At 36.7% G+C, this 19,917-nt stretch overlaps 1 protein-coding gene across 1 annotated transcript in view; it reads left to right on the top strand.

The window, feature by feature from the left end:
- Positions 1-542: 542 nt before the first annotated feature.
- Positions 543-19,917, top strand: part of LOC306884243 (1-acyl-sn-glycerol-3-phosphate acyltransferase epsilon-like) — a 69,460-nt gene continuing 50,085 nt past the window's right edge. Inside the window, exons 1-4 of the mRNA XM_079439975.1 lie at positions 543-1,381; positions 5,928-5,997; positions 6,172-6,287; positions 6,444-6,533. Of these exons, the coding sequence (XP_079296101.1) occupies positions 1,163-1,381; positions 5,928-5,997; positions 6,172-6,287; positions 6,444-6,533 (495 nt within the window). The 5' untranslated portion in view covers positions 543-1,162. The remainder of the gene's footprint in view (positions 1,382-5,927; positions 5,998-6,171; positions 6,288-6,443; positions 6,534-19,917) is intronic.

Here is a 19,917-nt window from a genome sequence, read left to right as displayed (position 1 = left end):
GCATCTAACATCAACAACAAAAAACACCGCTGTCAGATCTGTCACCTCCGTCAGAGGGATATTTTGATAATATTTCATTATGATATTTTATATTTGTTGAAGAATTGTTGGTTTAATTATAACAGTTTAAATTATATTACATAGTCCAAGATAAAAATGCACATTTTGTTAAAAAAAGATAAAAGTTGGGAAGTTGTATGTAAAGTATAGCTCAGTACATATAAGATACATAAATGTAGTTTAATTTGTCTGAGTACAAGGCTTTATTTTATTTTTTTAATTTTGCACCCTGTTTTGTCCCACTTCTCAAGAATGACTGAAGTAAATAATTTGTTAATGTAGAGAACATAATTCAATGTTTTAATCAAATTATTCAAATCCTTAATAATAATAAAAGTAGTAGGCTAATCTGAGATCTTATGAGGTCCAATTTTTTGTTTGTTTTGTTTTGTTTTTTATGTTGTTTTGTTTTTTATGTCTACATGTAGGCAAAACCTTTCGCCTAAAATTTCGTAACACCGGAACTCGTGCTTCAGCCAATCAGCGTGTCCAATACAAGCATGTGGCTGATGACAATACTGAAACATGGAGGCTGTAAGTCGTGTGTGACTTTTGAGTGAGAAATGTGGCCGGTTGTAGGCTATTTGTAAGACATCGCGTTTGTTTATATGTTGTAATGGTATAAATGAGGAAGCTGTAAAATTGGTCTCCACACTTAAATTAACTTAGTTTGTCTGTCACTGGAGTGTCCTCTGGAGGGTTTAGTAAGTGAATTACCTCTACTTCTAGTCATTTTTTAAAGTCAGAGTATAGTTTGCGCTAGGTTTAGCAGCACAGTTTACGTCTGTTTCATCTGGAAGTTTCGTGCATTTTGCCTTATTAGACGAGTTACAGTATAGGAAGTGCGCTGCATTAACAGGGATGCCATGCTTTAAACCTTGAGGAAATTTCCGGAAGACAAGCGACGTGAAATTTTGCAAGAACTTTTTTTTCCTCCTTGAAATTACTCGCACACTTATTGTGTTATTAATAATTGAAATCGACTGAATTGGGTGAAAAGATCGATGCATGTCTGGCAGGGTCACTGGGGACACTGACTTAATTTGAGTTGCAGCTGTGTGGGAAACAGATTCGCTCGAGTCATTTGGGTTTTCCAGTCAAAATGCTGCTGTCTCTGGTCGTGCACACGTACTCGTTGCGGTACTGGCTTCCTGCAGCGGTGATGCTGGGCACCGCTCCTCCTTATCTACTGTCCTGGAGCGCCTGGCGGCTGCTGTCCACTGTGCTACCGTCCAGACTCTATCACACTGTGGATGACTGGGTGTATTCAGTGTATCAGAGTATGGTGCTGTTCTTCTTCGAGAATTACACAGGAGTGGAGGTTAGTATGACTTTTTTTACTTTAGTGCATTTACCTTTTTTCAGCTTTGTTCTTCACTAACCACATGTAACATCTGAATGTTTTATCCAACTAATATATATATATATATATACATACCAGGGGACCATATTTCATTAAGTTGTATATATAATATAATATACACACGTGTGTGTGTGTAAATATCTATATGTGTGTGTGTGTGTGTGTGTGTCAGGGGCGTAGCCATCGTTTCAAAAGTGGGGGGGAAGGAATGTCTAGTGTTATACCTGTTTTTTTCAGTTAACCCTTGTCTAATTGACAGGTTTTATTTTTAATCACACCTTTTTGCTTAAATGCTTTATGATTATATTATTATATATGATTATAAAACAGAAGGAAAGAAAGAGAGAAAAAAGAAAAAGAAAATAAGAAGGAAAGGAATACAACAGTTTGTCACTGGGACAGTACCCTTAAAAGGACATCTTTGTACCTTATTTACCCCAAAAAGTTTCATAGTTGTACATTACGGTACATATTGGTACTCTATATGTGCACCTTTTTGAGTAGAAGTTACAAAGATGTCCTTAAAAGGGTACTATTGTTTACACATTTCAAATTGTATTTTGTGTGTGTTGTATGTAGAGTACATGGCACAGAGTAATGGATACTTGCACATTCACATACTTCTTTATTCTGTTATGTTGTATTATACATTAGTCTGATTAGTCTATGTTAAAAGGTATAAGACATATCTTATCATAGACAATGCTGTAAATAATCTTTACCTCTGAAGCCTCACTGAAACTTTCTGCCTCATTCACTCTCAACTGTGAATTCACTTCTGCCTCTGTCTATAGCAAATAAAGCAGTGTTTGAAACATGTACATACAGGGAATAGTGACATACAGAAGAAAATAACAAATTAAGTACACTGCTGGACAATAACCAATAATTTGTATCCTAAATAATTTTTTAACACTTTAGAATGGGAAACACACATTCACTATTAACTATTACTTTTGCCTCAAACTCTTCATTTACTGTTTATTAATAGCTTGTAAGGTAGTCGTTGTAGTTGTTTAGGTATTAGGTAGGATTATGGGATGCAGAATATGGTCATGAAGAATACAGAATTAATATGTGCTTAAGTACTAATAAACAACCAATATGCAAGCTAATAATTACCTACTGTAGTTAAAAATGATTGCTGAGAAGTTGTTCATCATACTAATGTTATCTTTTATTTTTCTATATTTGACTAATTATGTGTTTTCTATGATTGGTCCATATATAATCCTACAAACGCTTGTGTATTAATAGATTTTATACAATGTAAAAACAGCCAGGTGTTAAAAGCCACTCAGTTCTTTTATAATTCAGCAGCAAAAGGTACTCTAGAAAAATCATGGGTGCACAATAATTTTATAAAACCTAGTGAAACATTTTTATTTACAAATAAAACTGAATGTGTACGACTAAATCTGATAAAAATGTAACGCATTGCTCTTTGTATTGTAAAATACATTCATGAAAAAAACAAGCAAATACATTTATATATAAATATAGCTATAATATGAAATTAAAAGCCATTTCTTTTAAACGTATAGCACAGTAATGAAGGCAGCAACATATGATAGATAGGACAGAACAAGAAAGACTATTAATAATCTTTCATTGCGCAAAAGTATTCTAATACAAAAGGCTCCAATGAGCGGCACAAAGCGTTTACGAGCATCCCGTGCGCAGAATGATGCGCTTGAAGCAGCATGGAGTCACAGCGCGCAGGCTGCACAGCCCTCCGAGTCCGCATAGAAAAGTTCAAAGTACAAAGGGAAGAAATATTGATGAGTAGTGTATAAAATCTGTGTGTTAGTTTGAGCCTTTTCTTTTAACAGTTTTAAACCTGTTACTGTGCGCTCTTGAAGAGAGTTTGACTGTAGTAACCGAACCCAACACGTAGTTTGAATGCTGAACGGAGGATGACAGAGAGCTGAAGTGGAGAGAACAGTTTATGTGAGCTTGAATTTAACAGTTTATGTGAACTTAAATTTAACGACTTAAATATTCATATGTACCTCAGATTAAACTATGGAACCGATTCGGAACTTGAAATATAGTACTTTATGGTGCTTTATAATGTTTTTGTGCCTTTCGTGGGGCTCAACAATAACACAGAATAGTATACGCACAATATCGGATTTGGATCAGTCTCGTCTGACCGATACCCGATCCGGCAGGAAATGCCAGTATCGGAGCCGATGCATCCCTATACAAGTGCGAGGGTTAGATTCTTATGCTAAACAACATGGCCAAAGTTTCCAAAAATGAGTTGTATGGCAAGCAGTTTTGACTTTTATTCATTCTCAGGATATGAATTCTTCATATCAACAATTCAGTTTTCACTAGTTCAAATGCTAATTCTTGATATCAGGAATTGGATTTCTACTAGTAACAATTGCAATTTTTGATATCACCAATTACATTTTCACTAGTTAAAATGCTAATTCTTGATATCAAGAATTAAATAGTTGATATCTGTAATTGTATTTTCACTAGTTAAATGTCACCACAGGCTGCCATTCAAAATCGATTGTTGATATCAAGAATTAATATCTTACTAGTTGAAATTCCAATTTCACGTATCAGAAATACAATTCTTACTAGTAAAAATGTCTATTCTTGATATCAACAATTTAATTATTGATATCAACAATTAAAATGTCACTAGTGATGATCTTTTCCGATATCATGTATGTGATTGTTACTAGTAAGAAAGCTATTTTAGATATCAAATTATATTGATATCAGAAATGCATTTTCAGATATCAGAAATAACAAATGTAACATGTTGAAATACATTTATTGATATCAAGAATTAACATTTCAACTAGTAACAACTGATATCTTAATATTTTAACTAGTAAAAGACTTTTACAGATATCTAGAAATGCCGTTTTTACTAGTAAGAATGGCTATAGTAATGAGTTCATAAATATTAATTAGGTCTGGTTTTCCCACAATCCTCTTTGTAGCGTCAGTATAGGCCAAAGATGGCGGTAGAACATCCATGCGCAGAAACGGCTCCTCCTTTATTTAATATTTTTGTCAGTGAAACACAATTATTATATATTGGCTTATTTTTATTTTATTTTTTTGTTAATTGTTTAAAAAAAGTAGTTTCATCCGGTTTCTTTTCATAGGCCACCAAGTCCTTTGGAAAAATTTACTTCATCATTTAGCTATAACATAAAAAATAACTTAATGTCATTTTTTAATATGCTTATTTTTGGTTTCATTACACTTTCCTTTAATATATCAAATAAAAAATACAACCAAAATTAAAAATAAAATGGATAATAATGCGTCAAACAAAGTTTGAACGTTTTGCTGGACTTTTTTTTAAATTTAACTATTGTGTTTACATGAGTCGTCATATTGGGTACCCAAACTCGTGCCGGCAATTCTCTTTGTTTAAAGGCGGGTGCCGTTTTTGTTTTGTGTTTTTTTTTAACTGTACATTTTGATGTTTTATTACACTGACACGTTTGATGAGCCGACATATTTGCACTCTCTGCCCAATTCGGCTTGGATTTTCTTGACCATTGGGAGCAAACGTGATACACACTGCAATGCCCTAATAGTTGCATTGTTTTTATATAACATGTTGTCCAGTTCTTGAAGTATCGGTGGACAAGATTAATTATAAAGTCTATTGAACCTCTTTCTCATGTCTGTCTCAGCCATTTCAATGTTACTTTAAATACGTAACACTGCACTGATACACTCTTCTGAAAGTTAAGGCATGAATATGCAGCAGTCGCTCAATTGTAGTGTGTTCGGAGTGGAATGGAAAGCGATTTAATAAGAATTATAATCTTGGCTTAGAAGATTCCTTATAAGTGAAAATAGCATATTTTCTTAGCAATAGATTTTATTTACACTATTTAATAATAAGAGTATTTTCTTGCAGTAATAGTAGGTTGATGCTGTTTGTACTACATTTGCAAATAGTGTCCGATATCTGCACTTCAATATTGTAGTAATCGACATTATAAAACAGTATACAATAATAACGTATTGAGTGTAAATTATAAGTTTTATTAAATGGATGCCGCCCCTACAACAAACCCAAAAAGAGTTGGAAGTTTGACTGAGTATTTATGTGCCAAATACAATCCTTTAGGATTCATGTAATTTTCAGAGAGATTTTTTTTGGGGGGGGGGGGGTATTGCCATATTTTGTTTTGTGTTTTGTGGGTGTGTTTGTGTTTTTTTTTTTTTTTTTTGTGACAAAGCCATGAAGGGAGGGCTGTGTTTTTTTGGATAGGGATGTTTTTGTTTGAATGTTGATTTCATTTATTAGCAGTGTTTCTCAGATATGTTTTACTGCACCTTTAAGGGAACAAAGTCCATATCAATTAAGCTTATTGAACAAAATGCATTTGTTCCACTTAAGATAAAACTAGAAACTAAACCTTTTTTCAGACAGTAATATCCTCATGTTCATTCTAACTATATTGTTCTTGTTGTCTAATGTATTTAAATGTTCATATAAATATCTGTCCAGATTGTCATTTATGGGGACATACCAAAGAAGAAGGAGAATGTGGTTTACCTGTCAAACCATCAATCCACAGGTAAGTGCTCTCATCTCTAAATGTTGCAAAATAGTTGATGCATATCCTGGAAAAAGTTTTTTTTTTGTATTTTTATTTGTTGGTAAATAATATGGTACCACGCAGTATGCCTCTGTATGATTGTATCTGACACCATCACTGTACCATTTGTAAGGGTTGTGTTCTCCTTTGTAGCTGATTGGATCATTGCTGACATGTTGGCCATTCGACAAAATGCACTTGGACATGTAAGATACGTCCTGAAAGATGGTCTGAAGTGGCTTCCTTTGTATGGATGGTATTTCTCACAGGTAGTGTATGCATCTAATTCAAAACTTTAGACTTCATGTTCTTTGTTTTTGAATGGTTTTATATACAATTTACACACAAGTTTATTCTGCTTGTGTTCCATGAATAGGACCAGTTGTTTGTTTGTGGTTTATGACTATGATTGATGTCATTCACAGCATGGAAGTGTGTATGTGAAGAGAAGTGCCAACTTTGATGAGAGAGCCATGAAAAAGAAATTATCTTCTCAGATCAAACTGGGTACACCTGTGAGTATATATCCATAGCACTCATAAGACTCCAGTTTTGCTGGACTAATAAAAAAATCAGATGTTCCATACAAGTTAAGATGAGGAACAGTATAAGATGTTAAGCTGTTATTAAGGGATGTTATTAGGCATAATACAGAGCAGAGTTTGCTCTGCTTGCTCTGTCACTGCATGTTTTTGGCAGAGCAAAAGTTAATCCCAGTTCAGTTCAGTTTTTTACTCAAGTAAAAGTGTAAAAGTACTGGTTTCAAAACTAAAAGTATAAAAGTAAAAAAAAAAATGCCATTAAGGACAAAAGCTTAGGCCTATTGTGCACTACCCCACCTCCTCAAAAAAACATTTTTATAAAGGCTATAATGTTATATTAAAATGTTAATGTTGAAAAATGTGGGATGCACTAGGCTACCTGTTTCAGCCGGATATGTGCCCACTGAAAATGAACGCATTTTAGTACAATGCAAATACATTAAAAAACCATACAGTATGTGTACTACTGAGCATCAACGTGTTTCATGGAGCGGAAGATATGATGACTAGTTGCCTGTAAGTATTGTAATGGTGCAAAAAGTCAAACTTCAGAGGCATGTCATCAATAACCTTTATTGGAATGTAAATGTACATCCAAGCTTAGCTGCAGGAATCTGTGAGGGCAACGGACGAAGAGAAAGAACCCGTTTGATAAATGAGCCAGTAGTGGAGAAATAATAACTTTTAAGAAATAATCTTTTTTTACTGTGACGTGATTTGTGTCATGTGCAGGTGCGATGGATCGCGTACAAACCAATAGGGTGTCGGAATGGTATAGGTTTATATTCTCATCCAACCACAATTCACTCTATCCGGATGGCGCGATTTATCTGGATAGGTTTTTATTTTTATTTTTTTATTTTTTTGAGCGATGAGCAAGGGCGATGCTAGGATTTTCATTTTAGGGTGTAATAATAAAAAATAAATAAATATTTACAAAAAAATTATTAATAGGGTAGGATGGTATACTAAACTTATTGCAGTATTCCACTGTATTGCATAGATGGGTATAACATCCGAGTACAAGCCAAATACAAGTCTACCTGATCTCACACACACACACACACACCTGTTTACTGTACAAACCAAAAATGTTGCTGTTTGCATTACTAGTACAAATCTTTTTCTATGCTCAAGTACAAACAGAAAATTGTAAACATAAAACATCATATCACTTTAAACTTACACTGACTATCCATATTAGCAATATAAACAACACAGCTATAAGGCTGGACAATGGATTAAACTATGTGGGTGCTGGGATTAACTTTTAAAAGTAAAAAAATAAAAAAAACAGCAAAACTGAAGCAGTCTGTGAGAAGGACACACAATGTTTCAATCTGTCAATCACTCTGATATGCAATTAAAATGAGTGCACTGACTGAGTGCTGTCTGTCACTGTCTTTAATCACTTCTATGCATAACTGTATGGTAGTTAATGCCACATGCACTGTAATATTAAGTTCTATATTGAAAGCTAAATTTTCAAATGAAAATGGCAATAACGTGATCGTTTTATAAAGTATGCGTATAATGTGTTAAGGGCTTTCGCTGAAGGAAACAGCTGTGGTGTGATGAGTGGTGAATGCAGCGAAAACTTTACAGAAGATTGGAAACCGATTGCTCTCCCATGACTTTTTGTAAACTGTATTTAAGACAAAGAACTGCACAGATGTAGATATTATAACAATCTATCGATAAACAGACACCTTGTCCTCTCCTCTGCGCCACCGCAGTCTGTGGATTGAAGAACGCGCAGAAAGATGGGGAGGAGCCGAAGTCTGCTGCCGTTTGAAATTTAAAGGGGAAGAATCGCAAGATTTTTAGGGGGGCTGAGCAGAAATTTAGGGGTGCTAAAGCCCCCCTAAAAATGGCCTAGCAACGCCCGTGACGATGACAAGCCGGAATGAAAACGAGCCGAAATGAAATGGGAGTAACGAGGCTATTTTTAAAATGTAAGGAGTAGAAAGTACAGATAATTGCGTGAAAATGTAAGGAGTAGAAGTAAAAAGTCAGCTGAAAAATAATTACTCCTGTAAAGTTTAGATACCCAAAATTTCTACTTAAGTAAGGTAACGAAGTATTTGTACTTCGTTACTTGACACCTCTGCACATGTATCTAGAGTTAATGTGAAGTGCAGTCATATGTGTGTATCCGGTATATTAAATGTTTTATATAATAGAAAAAATCCCTGAAGCATATTTTGATGGACTATGATGTCTTGAACTCCTCTATAGGGCTCTTCACTTTTCAGGTGACTTCTATATTTTTAATGAAGTGAGACCCGATTTAGTTTTAGATTATTTTCCCCCAAGTTTATTTACTTTTTTTGTTGTTTTATATAGTTTTACTTTTTCTATTTTTTTTTTTTTTTTTTTACTTGGTTCCACTTAAATAGCCGTGGCGTTAACACATGCGATTAATCTAAAAATGTTAATGCGTTAATATTTTTTTTACGCAAATTAATAATTTGATAAGGTTTGACCCCAACTTCTTGCTGTCATCGCAGCGCGGAAGGTAATCATTGCCGGTGTCCCAATGTGCACACGATACATCCTAAATTCCATGTGATATTAGTAATTAGTGGGTGCTTTTTTGAAGCACTCACTATTGTTATTCGGCATACTTATTATTAGTGGGTGCTTTTTTGAAGCACTCACTATTGTTATTCGTCATACTTATTAGTGGGTGCTTTTTTGAAGCACTCACTATTGTTATTGCTCATACTTATTTTCTTCTTTTTCTTCTTCTTTATTCCGCCGTTATTTCGGCGCGCTACTCCTCCCGCAGCTCTTGTCACAGAGCCATGAATGAGGCGTCAAATCGTGCGGATTATTCGGGAATGGTGTGCTATGACTTTTATAAGCGATCGGGGGTACGGTGTTCGCCCCAGGGGCGAAAAAGCGGCCCAAAAATCGTATTGACTTAACATTGCGACAAACTTTGACGAATCATAGCTCAGAGCGAGGATTTCACAGAAACTTGTGATTTGCCACATTTGAAGAGGCTGGCAGGCTCTGTAAGAACATACCTCACAATGGGGTAAAAGTTGCACCCCTGGGGCACAAGAGCCCCCCAAAGTTGCCCCATTGACTTACTATGGAGCGGGACGGCCCATGAAATGCATGCGTTTAACCTACTATGGTAAATTGCATAGGGATTTTGTATTGAACATAGCTCTGGATCACAGTGTCATAGAGACAAGGGGGCGGGCTCATTTTACTCAGACGACCAATCAATCTCTCAGAATCATTGTGAAGCCATCAAGCCACGCCCTAGCAACCATTTAGAGCACCTTACCAACAAGTTCCATAGACATCCATTGAAAGAGATTAAAGGGATATCTCTGGACTGAATTGTCATAGAAACATGAGGGTGGTCTCATTTGACTCGGGGCAGCAAACAGCCAATCATGAATCACCTCAACACTTCCTAGCCCCTCCCTAGCAACCATTGTCGAGCACCTTAACAACCAAAATTCAAAGAGGGATATCTTCCATTCTGAATGTCGCAGAGGCATGGGAGTTGGTTTATATCATTCATAGTGACAAGAAGCCTTTGCAGTTTCATCATTGGCAGCTCCTAGCACCTCCATAGCAACCAAACAGAGGACCTTAGCAACCAAAATCCAAAGAGGTATATCTTCCATTCTGAATGTCACAGAGGCATGGGAGTTGGTTTATATGATTCATACTGACAAGAAGCCTTTGCAGTTTCATCATGCAACTCCATAGCAACCAAACAGAGTACCCTAGCAACCAAAATCCAAAGAGGGATATCTTCCATTCTGAATGTCACAGAGGCATGGAAGTTGGTTTATATCATTCATAGTGACAAGAAGCCTTTGCAGTTTCATCATTGGCAGCCCCATAGCAACCAAACAGATTACCTTAGCAACCAAAATCCAAAGAGGTATATCTTCCATTCTGAATGTCACAGAGGCATGGGAGTTGGTTTATATCATTCATAGTGACAAGAAGCCTTTGCAGTTTCATCATGCAACTCCATAGCAACCAAATAGAGTATCTTAGCTACCAAAATCCAAAGAGGGATATCTTCCATTCTGAATGTCACAGAGGCATGGAAGTTGGTTTATATCATTCATAGTGACATGAAGCCTTTGCAGTTTCATCAAGCAAGTCCATAGCAACCAAATACAGCATCCTAGCAACCGTTTAACTATAAAAGGAAGCCACATCTCAGCTCCATAACATCATACAGACATGCTGTTTGGCTATAGTGGCGAGTTTTGCCACGCCAAGCACCCACTCACATTTTCTTCAGGAAATGTACATTCTAGTTTTCAATACTATTTAGGGCAGATAGGGTGGATAGTATGCACATTGGGACGCAGGGATTGTGGGATTATACTGGGATTGAAGCTATGTGACTTGGTAAACGTTTTATTGCCAGTATAAAGGCTGATAATGGCTGAATTAAAACAAAAGAATAAGGATTATGTCTCATACCTGGCAGAGATGTGAAAGGTTCTGTTTCCGTAAACTAGTTTGTCATGCATTCCTTTATTTCAACACATTTACAGGTAAATCCTAGTATTTTAAATTTGCGATTAATCATGATTAATCACAGTCCAGGACTGTGATAAAAATTTAATCGATTGACAGCACTAATATATATATATATATATATATATATATATATATATATATAACACACACACACACATATATATACATATGGTGGTGCTGCACACTGGTGGTGGACGAGGAGACACCACCCCTCACAATGTAGAGCGCTTTGAGTGCTTAGAAAAAAAAAAAAGGAAAGCAAAAGCAGAAAAGCGCTATATAAATGTAATTAATTATTATTACATAAACATACACGTGTGTGTGTATATATGTGTGTATATATATAATGTATGTATGTATATGTGTGTGTGTGTGTGTATTGGGGCTGGGCGATTATGTCAAAAATATCTTATCGATAATCACCGTAAAAAATATTGCGATATCCGACAATATCGTCTACCCAAACCCCACCTCCACCACGCCCCGCCCCATTCATTCATTTAATATGCCTATTTTCCGATGTTTCACTTTCTTTTTGGCATTATCGCCTGAGTAGACATTTCATGATCATTTCATGATGGTAAGTTTAATTTTGAATATAACAATTGTTGCGTTGTTTTTAAACTTGTAGTCAAGCTATAACATAGGCTATTTGATATTTATCATGTATGACTAAAATCATGCAGGGATTAAAAACGAATTCTGAGCAAAAACGTTGTTTTTTTTTCTTTTCTAGTAGGCTAGCCTAGTTCAAAGGTCTCTTTTGGCTTTTTTTTTTACGAAATAAAAATAACAGCTTTTTATTTAGGAGTGGGGTAATTTAAATTTCATTTTTTGTATTTACATTTTTATAGTTTTTATTTTATTAATCAAAATACAACGCCCACAATATAATTTTGAGTGTTGGGCTGCCAAAACTCAGAACGCATGATGTTGAGCTGAGATACTATAATGCCTTAATCTGTTTTGTTGCAAACGAATTAAGAATTATAGTGCTAAATCTCAGCTTAATTAAACATAATTATACTGTATACACTGTTTTAAAAAATCTGTAAAATTAGGGAACTATGTGGCTGTATGAATAGGCAGTGAAGGAATTTGTGTATTTTATTAACTGTCATGTTTGTGGCTTTTCATCATTATACATGGTTTAAATAAATATTCAGAAACACAAAGTGCTACTATTTTTCTTTTTTCTGTTTAATTTTTATTAAACTGCAGATCAAAATAGAATAGGTCTATACCCTAAATAAGGATAAATAGGATTGGAACGCATCTCCAAAATCGCATACACAGATGCACGTTTACATTATGGTAGTCGGCGCCGAAAAACAGGCAAATAAAATATAAACCGAGCTTACAAAAGTGATTCAGTCAAGATCAGTGAGGGATTTTCTTTTCTTTTGTTCTTTGATTAACATTAGTGACTGGCGGCAGCGGCTGCTGTCAATGCATGCATCCAATACACCCTTGTATTCTTTCTCAACTCTTTACGTTCACTTAAGATGTAATATTTGTGTATTTGAGATGTGTATTTATGGGATATTTTCATATAATTCTGTTTGTATTTGTCCATTCAAATGTGTAAGAATGCGAGAAAGAGAGCTGAGTCCAGTGTTGTGCGTGCGCTTTGTGTGTGTGTGCGCAGCACAGAAAACAGTGCTCGAGTGCAAAAGCCAGTTCTATTTCGTCTTCTTGCAGTTTAATTTTTTGAAATCACAATAAATGCACATACAGGAATCGAGAAGCAGAATCATGCATGCATTTTGAACCAGCTGTAGTTTGTTGATCAAGCTTGCAGAACAACCACCCAATAAAGCATTACAATAGTCTAACCTTGAGGTCATAAACGCATGAATTAGAATTTCTGCATTTGACGTTGAGAGCATAGGTCGCAATTTAGATATGTTTTTGAGATGGAAAAACGCAGTTTTACAGAAGCTAGAAACATGGCTTTCAAATGAAAGATTGCTATCAAACAGCACACCTAGGTTCCTAACTGATGAAGAAATGACAGAGCAGCCGTCAAGTGTTAGATAGTGTTCTAGGTTATTACATGTGGGGTTTTTAGGTCCGATAATTAACACCTCTGTTTTTTCAGAATTTAGCAGTAAGAAGTTACTTGTCATCCACTTTTTTTATATCGACTATGCATTCTGTTAGTTTCTCAATTTGGTCCAGGCCGCGAAGAAATATAGAGCTGAGTATCATCAGCATAACAGTGAAAGCTAACACCATGTCTCCTGATAATATCTCCCAAGGGTAACATGTAAAGCGTGAAAAGTAACGACCCTAGTACTGAGCCTTGAGGTACTCCATACTGCACTTGTGATCGATGTGATACCTCTTCATTCACTGCTACGAATTGATAGCGGTCAGATAAGTACGATTTGAACCATGCTAAGGCACTTCCACTAATGCCAACAAAGTGTTCTGGTCTATTCAAAAGAATGTTGTGGTCGATAGTGTCGAACGCAGCGCTAAGATCCTGTAGCACTAATAAAGAGATACAACCACAATCAGATGATAGAAGCAGGTAATTTGTAACTCTAATGAGAGCAGTCTCAGTACTATGATACGGTCTAAATCCTGACTGGAGTTTCTCACAGATACCTTTTTTCTCTAAAGCCCTATTCTCACGGGATTAGTATTATCTGGGGACCATGTGTGATTTTGAAATTACCCCCCACATCTGAATTTCGTGTGGTGCATTCGCACAGGAAATTACTGACTTATCTCCCGAATACCCGAATGTCAAGGCTCTGAGAGTCCTGTTCTATGGTCCAATTAGATGGATAAAAAAAAAAAACTAATATAGTTTTGTGCCCCGTGTCATTTACATTTCACCAGGTTAAAAGAATATCTCAAGCTTTATGCTTGATTTATTTGTAACACATTGTAGGGCCTGGTCGAAACCAGAACACACACACACACACACATAATTTCGGACAAAACATTCTTGAGCGGGAATCAAAGCTTCCCTCCTGCTGATCTCCTGTCCTAAATCTTCTGGTCTCAGGAGACCTCTAAAACCCAGAATATATTTGAGAAGAACATCTGGATGTCTTTAAAGAAGAGAACCTTCAGTGCTCGACCGGATTTATCATAAATAAAGTCGAACAGGGCAAAGACCTTGTCATCTGGGAAAACTCTGAAACAAACCCTCCCTGATTTTTCTTTCCATTAACGCAGTAATTCAATGATGCTATCTGCAGGGGAAGACTGTTTTACAGCCGACGTCCAAACTAAGACGCGTTTCTCTCCAAAAGAGGAATACGCCTTTTTTGCTCTCTTGACAGAAAAAGAGACGCAGTGCTTTGCTCAAGTATTTTAAAAGGGACAAATTATACTAGTTTCTGCTATTGAAGCAATACACTTGAAAACAATATATACAATATATTGTTAACATATATTAAGGTTTTCATGACATGTATAAGCTTGCTGTGTTATTGGAACTTATGGTATTGTTGTAATCCTGTGATGTATGATTTTCCTTATCAATAGTTGTTCAGTTTCACATGCGTGATGTGATTTATTTAGAATTTAGGATCGTTTAATCGAGGCATTAACCCATGTAGTACATACAATCAAGATATGTATTTTGTGTGGATGCCAAATACCTAATGTTTGATTTGTAATGAAAGCTGATTTCATCAGCAATAACCTGGTATGGATGAAAATGGTCTATTCCCATCATAATGTACAAATTAGGACTCTTATAGGAATCTGCTAGGATATGTGTGTTATTTTATGAAATAAGGCAGCAGATAATGTATGCACGGAAAGAAGCTGTGCAGGGCGGGGCTCCGCCCCACAGGAAGAATCCGATTGGGTCAGTCGCCTGTGGGTGGATCCTAAATCGTTTAAAACAGATACCCGACTGTGTCTCAGGGTTGGGTAGTTGGAAAGAAAAGTTTTAAGCTTAAGCTCAGCTCGTTCGGCGCTCTGTCATTTTAACATCATGATCGAGCAGTGAACTGAGATCAAGACTCAAACTTCCAAAGACCTTTAACATCTAAAGCCTCAGAAACTGAAACTAACTTCCTGGGAGAGTCATCAAGTCAGAACGAAGCCAACCAACCACTGAAGAGTATTCTCATGACAACGACCTACCAAGCCGCCAATCCGCGCACGATCTTTCCTGGACCGGGAAAGAATTGAACTCAACTGAAAGCCAGGAAAGTAAGACAATATCTCCTAAATCTGCTGGAACTGGTTGTATTTATCTTAAGAGTAAAGACAGAAGAGTTCCATGTGTGTGTGATTTCCCTCAGGTTGAAAACGAGCATTAGAACCTAAAACCCTCTTCAGATCAAAACAATCCATTGCAACAAATGTGTGCGTTTATGTCTTCTGTTTGTGTCATTTAGCTTAGTATTGTGTTAGAGTAGTGAAATAAACTTTGATTCTATTAAGAAATCTCTTGTCTGTTGCTATGTGATTTGCAAATCTTAATTACTTGCCAAAGATCGCGTTTACCTACACTCATGAATTTGAAAACTATTTGGTTTGTTTTATCGTTGGCCGCGAATAAGATAAACTAAATTGTTAAGAAATAACGGGCTGATTTTAATGCTTGCTGGACAAGTCGTTAATAAGGTATCGTTAACAAGGTATAAGTTGGACATTCTGATTAATCTCAATTAATCATATAAATATCGAATCTTAAGAGTGATTCCCTAAAAGCTAAAATTAGAACAATGGTTCTTAAGTTTACTACAACATTAAACCTTTTCAACTTTCTCTTTCTGAAAATTGTATAGTGTAGCGATATGACAGCACCCAAAATACTATCAAACATTCCAACGCAGCTCCATTCTTTGCGAAAGATGGATAAAAAGGCACACAGGAAACAAAAACCTTGAAAAATGATATACGACCTGCCAAATGCTGGCCAAATCACAGAGATGCCGATTCGCACGGGACTAATATTATCACAAGACCTCAGTGTTCGGTGAAATATGGTAGGTCATTTGCGGGGGAATTTTTACTTTACAAATTACAGACATGGCCGATTCGCACGGGATTAAGATCACAGACAACATCTGCAATAAATACAAATGACTGGAGGTCACCAGGTAATACTAATCCCATGCGAATAGGGCTTAACCTGTTAACCTTCGCCCCCCATTTTGGGCCTCACAGGTGAAAATAACCTACCTAAATTAAAACAGTAACAGTTCCTGACAAAGTGTGCTACACAAACAAATTAGGTATCTTTTGGAAAGAAGACACTCTAGGCTTTACTTTCCATCATCCAGAGTTGATAATGCTCAAAAAGATAAAAATTATAGACTGATGTGCCTTGAAAAATATTTTTCCACACTGAATGTTTTTTTATTTCATATACAAATACATAAAATAAGTCCTGGAGCAATCCAGAAAAGTAATGGATTAAAAGCCACGTGTCTCATGAGTTTATATTTCAAATTAGAAGATATCATGAAAAATTAGATTCCTACAATATTTTTTTCTGAAACTATTTATAGTCCTCCCACCCCCCCTGTTTGAGGAAAAATAACCACCAAATGTATTGCAGAATTATACTATTTTAGTCACTATACATATTCCTGCATAGTTTTTCAATTATAAAATAATAGACAGAATTTTAGACATCATATAAGTGATTTATTTGAGCACTAAAAAAATACAAAAATAATAATTTGAGTAATAAAAAAGAAAAATAAATAGAAAAAAATTGCTTTGTATATAGTATGTATACTGAAGTATTCTGATTGCCAGACATAAACTGATATTGGCAGACATGGTCATATAGTCAGTAATCACACGCTGATGTGCGTCCATACAGATGATAATCATACAGATGGGCCATATAATCAATAATAGCTGATAATTGAATCACAATGATAGCCTCATAGAGTCGGTAATAAACACGCTGATGTGCGTCCATACATATGATAATCATGCAGATACGGCCACATTCCCCACACAATACACACACACACATATAAAAAATGTCGAAGAAAAAAAAAAGTTTTTTTTAATGGAAAAAAAACAGATCGCCAAGTTACGCCCCGCTCAGATGACCGCTACGTCACAGCGTGCGTCACTCAGGAGAGAGCGCCAAATTCAAATAAACTATATTCCGTTTTTCTGAGACTTTTTTTTCCGTGGACGGTCTCATTCTGTTTGTAAAACTGTATGCTACAGCACGTGTTGTTTTTTTACCACCAAGACGCTGTTTTTGAGCGTAATTTATTCCATAACAGACGCAAACAATAACTCTCCCGAAGAAATTAAATGTAAACAAAGGAATAGTCATCTTTATTACAACGTTATTGTTTCGCTGGACTAAAAGTGCTCGCTGGGATGTTGTTCTGTGGACCCTTACCTCTCTAACTAAACTGGGATTTCAGCAGCGGACGCCTTTGTTACTACAAACTACAGTGGACTCGTTATTACAATGATAATGCTACGTACTGCTTTTTTATTGTGCATGTTTTGATGTGTACTGCTTACACAAATGTAGCAAATGCATTCCTTATAAGCTTTCCATCGAAAAACAGCGATCTGTCGTTGATGCTTGAGGCTTAGACCTTCAGAATGATATATAGTTTGTCAAGATTAACTTTGTCCCGTTTCATTTATTCTATTAGAAAACAATGACACAGGCAAACAAAGAGCGTTCAGTGCACCGTCGCTCTGGCAAAGGTTAACAGGTTAAGAAGGAATATAATTGTGAGGATACTACCTTTTCTAGTATCTAGGATCTATGACTTCTGGAAGCAGCTCTTTTAGTAGTTTAGATGGAATAGGGTCTAACATACATGTTGTTGGTTTAGATGATTTAACAAGTTTATACAATTCTTCCTCTCCTATCATAGAGAATGAGTGGAATTGTTCCTCAGGGGATCTATAGTGCACATCTGATGCGATACTGTAGCTGGCGGCTGCATGATTACAATTTTATCTCTGATAGTATCGATCTTGGAAGTAAAGTAGTTCATAAAGTCATTACTGCTGTGCTCTTGGGGAATGCCAGCACCTGTTGATACTTTATTTTTCGTTAATTTAGTGACTGTATTGAATAAATACCGGGGGTTATGTTTGTTTTCTTCTAGAAGAGATGAAAAGTAATCAGATCTAGCCATTTTTAATGCTTTCCTGTAGGATAGGGTACTTTCCCGCCAAGCTATATGAAATACCTCTAGTTTTGTTTTCCTCCAGCTGCGCTCCATTTTCCGGGCTGCTCTCTTTAGGGTGCGAGTGTGCTCATTATACCACGAAGTCAGACTGTTTTCTTTGATCTTCCTTAAGCGTGAAGGAGCAACTGTATCTAAAGTGCTAGAAAAGAGAGTCCATAGTTTCTGTTACATCAAGTTTTTCTGCGCTGTTGGATATGCTGAGGAATTTAGATAAATCAGGAAGATTACTTACAAAGCAGTCTTTTGTGGTAGAAGTGATGGTTCTACCATACTTGTAACAAGGAACAGAATTTACAGTTTTAGCTATAATGAGTTTACACAAGATTAGATAATGATCTGAGATATCATCGCTTTGCTGCAGAATTTCAACACCACTAACATCAATTCCATGTGATGGTATTAAATCTAGAGTATAATTTAGATAATGTTATATGCGGCACCATAACTTCAAACGAGATATACTTAAAGCCTGCCCTCTGAGAAATACTGAGAATATCGCTATAAATTGTAGCAACACCTCCCCCTTTACCTTTAATCTTGGGGGGTAGACTCATTTAAAGTAATCTATTCATCACCTGGTTTTAGTGATGTTTCTGTCAAACAGAGCAAATCTAGGTTATGAGCAAGACGGTTGGTTTAGCCAGGCTGTCTGCTTCCTGACCTGGGCCCCAGTTAGTAAAGTACGAACTCTAAGACTATATGCCATATTTCTAGAGAGAAGAGCGGCACCACCCCAGGTGGGATGAACACCATCTCTTTTCAACAGGTCAGGTCTGCCCCAAAAACTTGTCCAATTGTCCATAAAACCTATGTTATTCTGCGGGCACCACTTTTGCCACCACATGGCAAAGAACTCTCTGAGGATCTGAAAAAAAGAATTGTTGCTCTACATAAAGATGGCATAGGCTATAAGAAGATTGCCAAGACCCTGAAACTGAGCTGCAGCACGGTGGCCAAGACCATACAGCGGTTTAACAGGACAGGTTCCACTCAGAACAGGCCTCGCCATGGTCGACCAAAGAAGTTGAGTGCACGTGCTCGGTGTCATATCCAGAGGTTGTGTTTGGGAAATAGACGTATGAGTGCTGCCACCATTGCTGCAGAGGTTGAAGGGGTGGGGGGTCAGCCTGTTAGTGCTCAGACCATACGCCGGACACTGCATCAAATTGGTCTGCATAGCTGTCGTCCCAGAAGATGATCATCTTCTAAAGATGATGCACAAGAAAGCCCGCAAACAGTTTGCTGAAGACAAGCAGACTAAGGACATGGATTACTGGAAGCATGTCCTGTGGTCTGATGAGACCAAGATAAACTTATTTGGTTCACATGGTGTCAAGCGTGTGTGGCAGCAACCAGGTGAGGAGTACAAAGACAAGTGTGTCTTGCCTACAGTCAAGCATGGTGGTGGGAGTTTCATGGTTTGGGGCTGCATGAGTGCTGCCGGCACTGGGGAGCTACAGTTCATTTAGGGAACCATGTATTCCAACATAACGACCCCAAACACACTTCCAAGATGACCATTGCCTTGCTAAAGAAGCTGAAAGTAAAGGTGATGGGTTGGCCAAGCATGTCTCCAGACCTAAACCCTATTGAGGTCTCTAACATCCACCAGCTCCGTGATGTCATCATGGAGGAGTGGCAAAGGACTCCAGTGGCAACCT

This window comes from Barbus barbus, assembly GCF_936440315.1.
Source record: "Barbus barbus genome assembly, chromosome: 18".
In the NCBI taxonomy this organism is placed as follows: Eukaryota; Metazoa; Chordata; class Actinopteri; order Cypriniformes; family Cyprinidae; genus Barbus; species Barbus barbus.
Note: the sequence above shows the minus strand (reverse complement) of the source record. Positions and strands in the feature narration are given on the sequence as shown.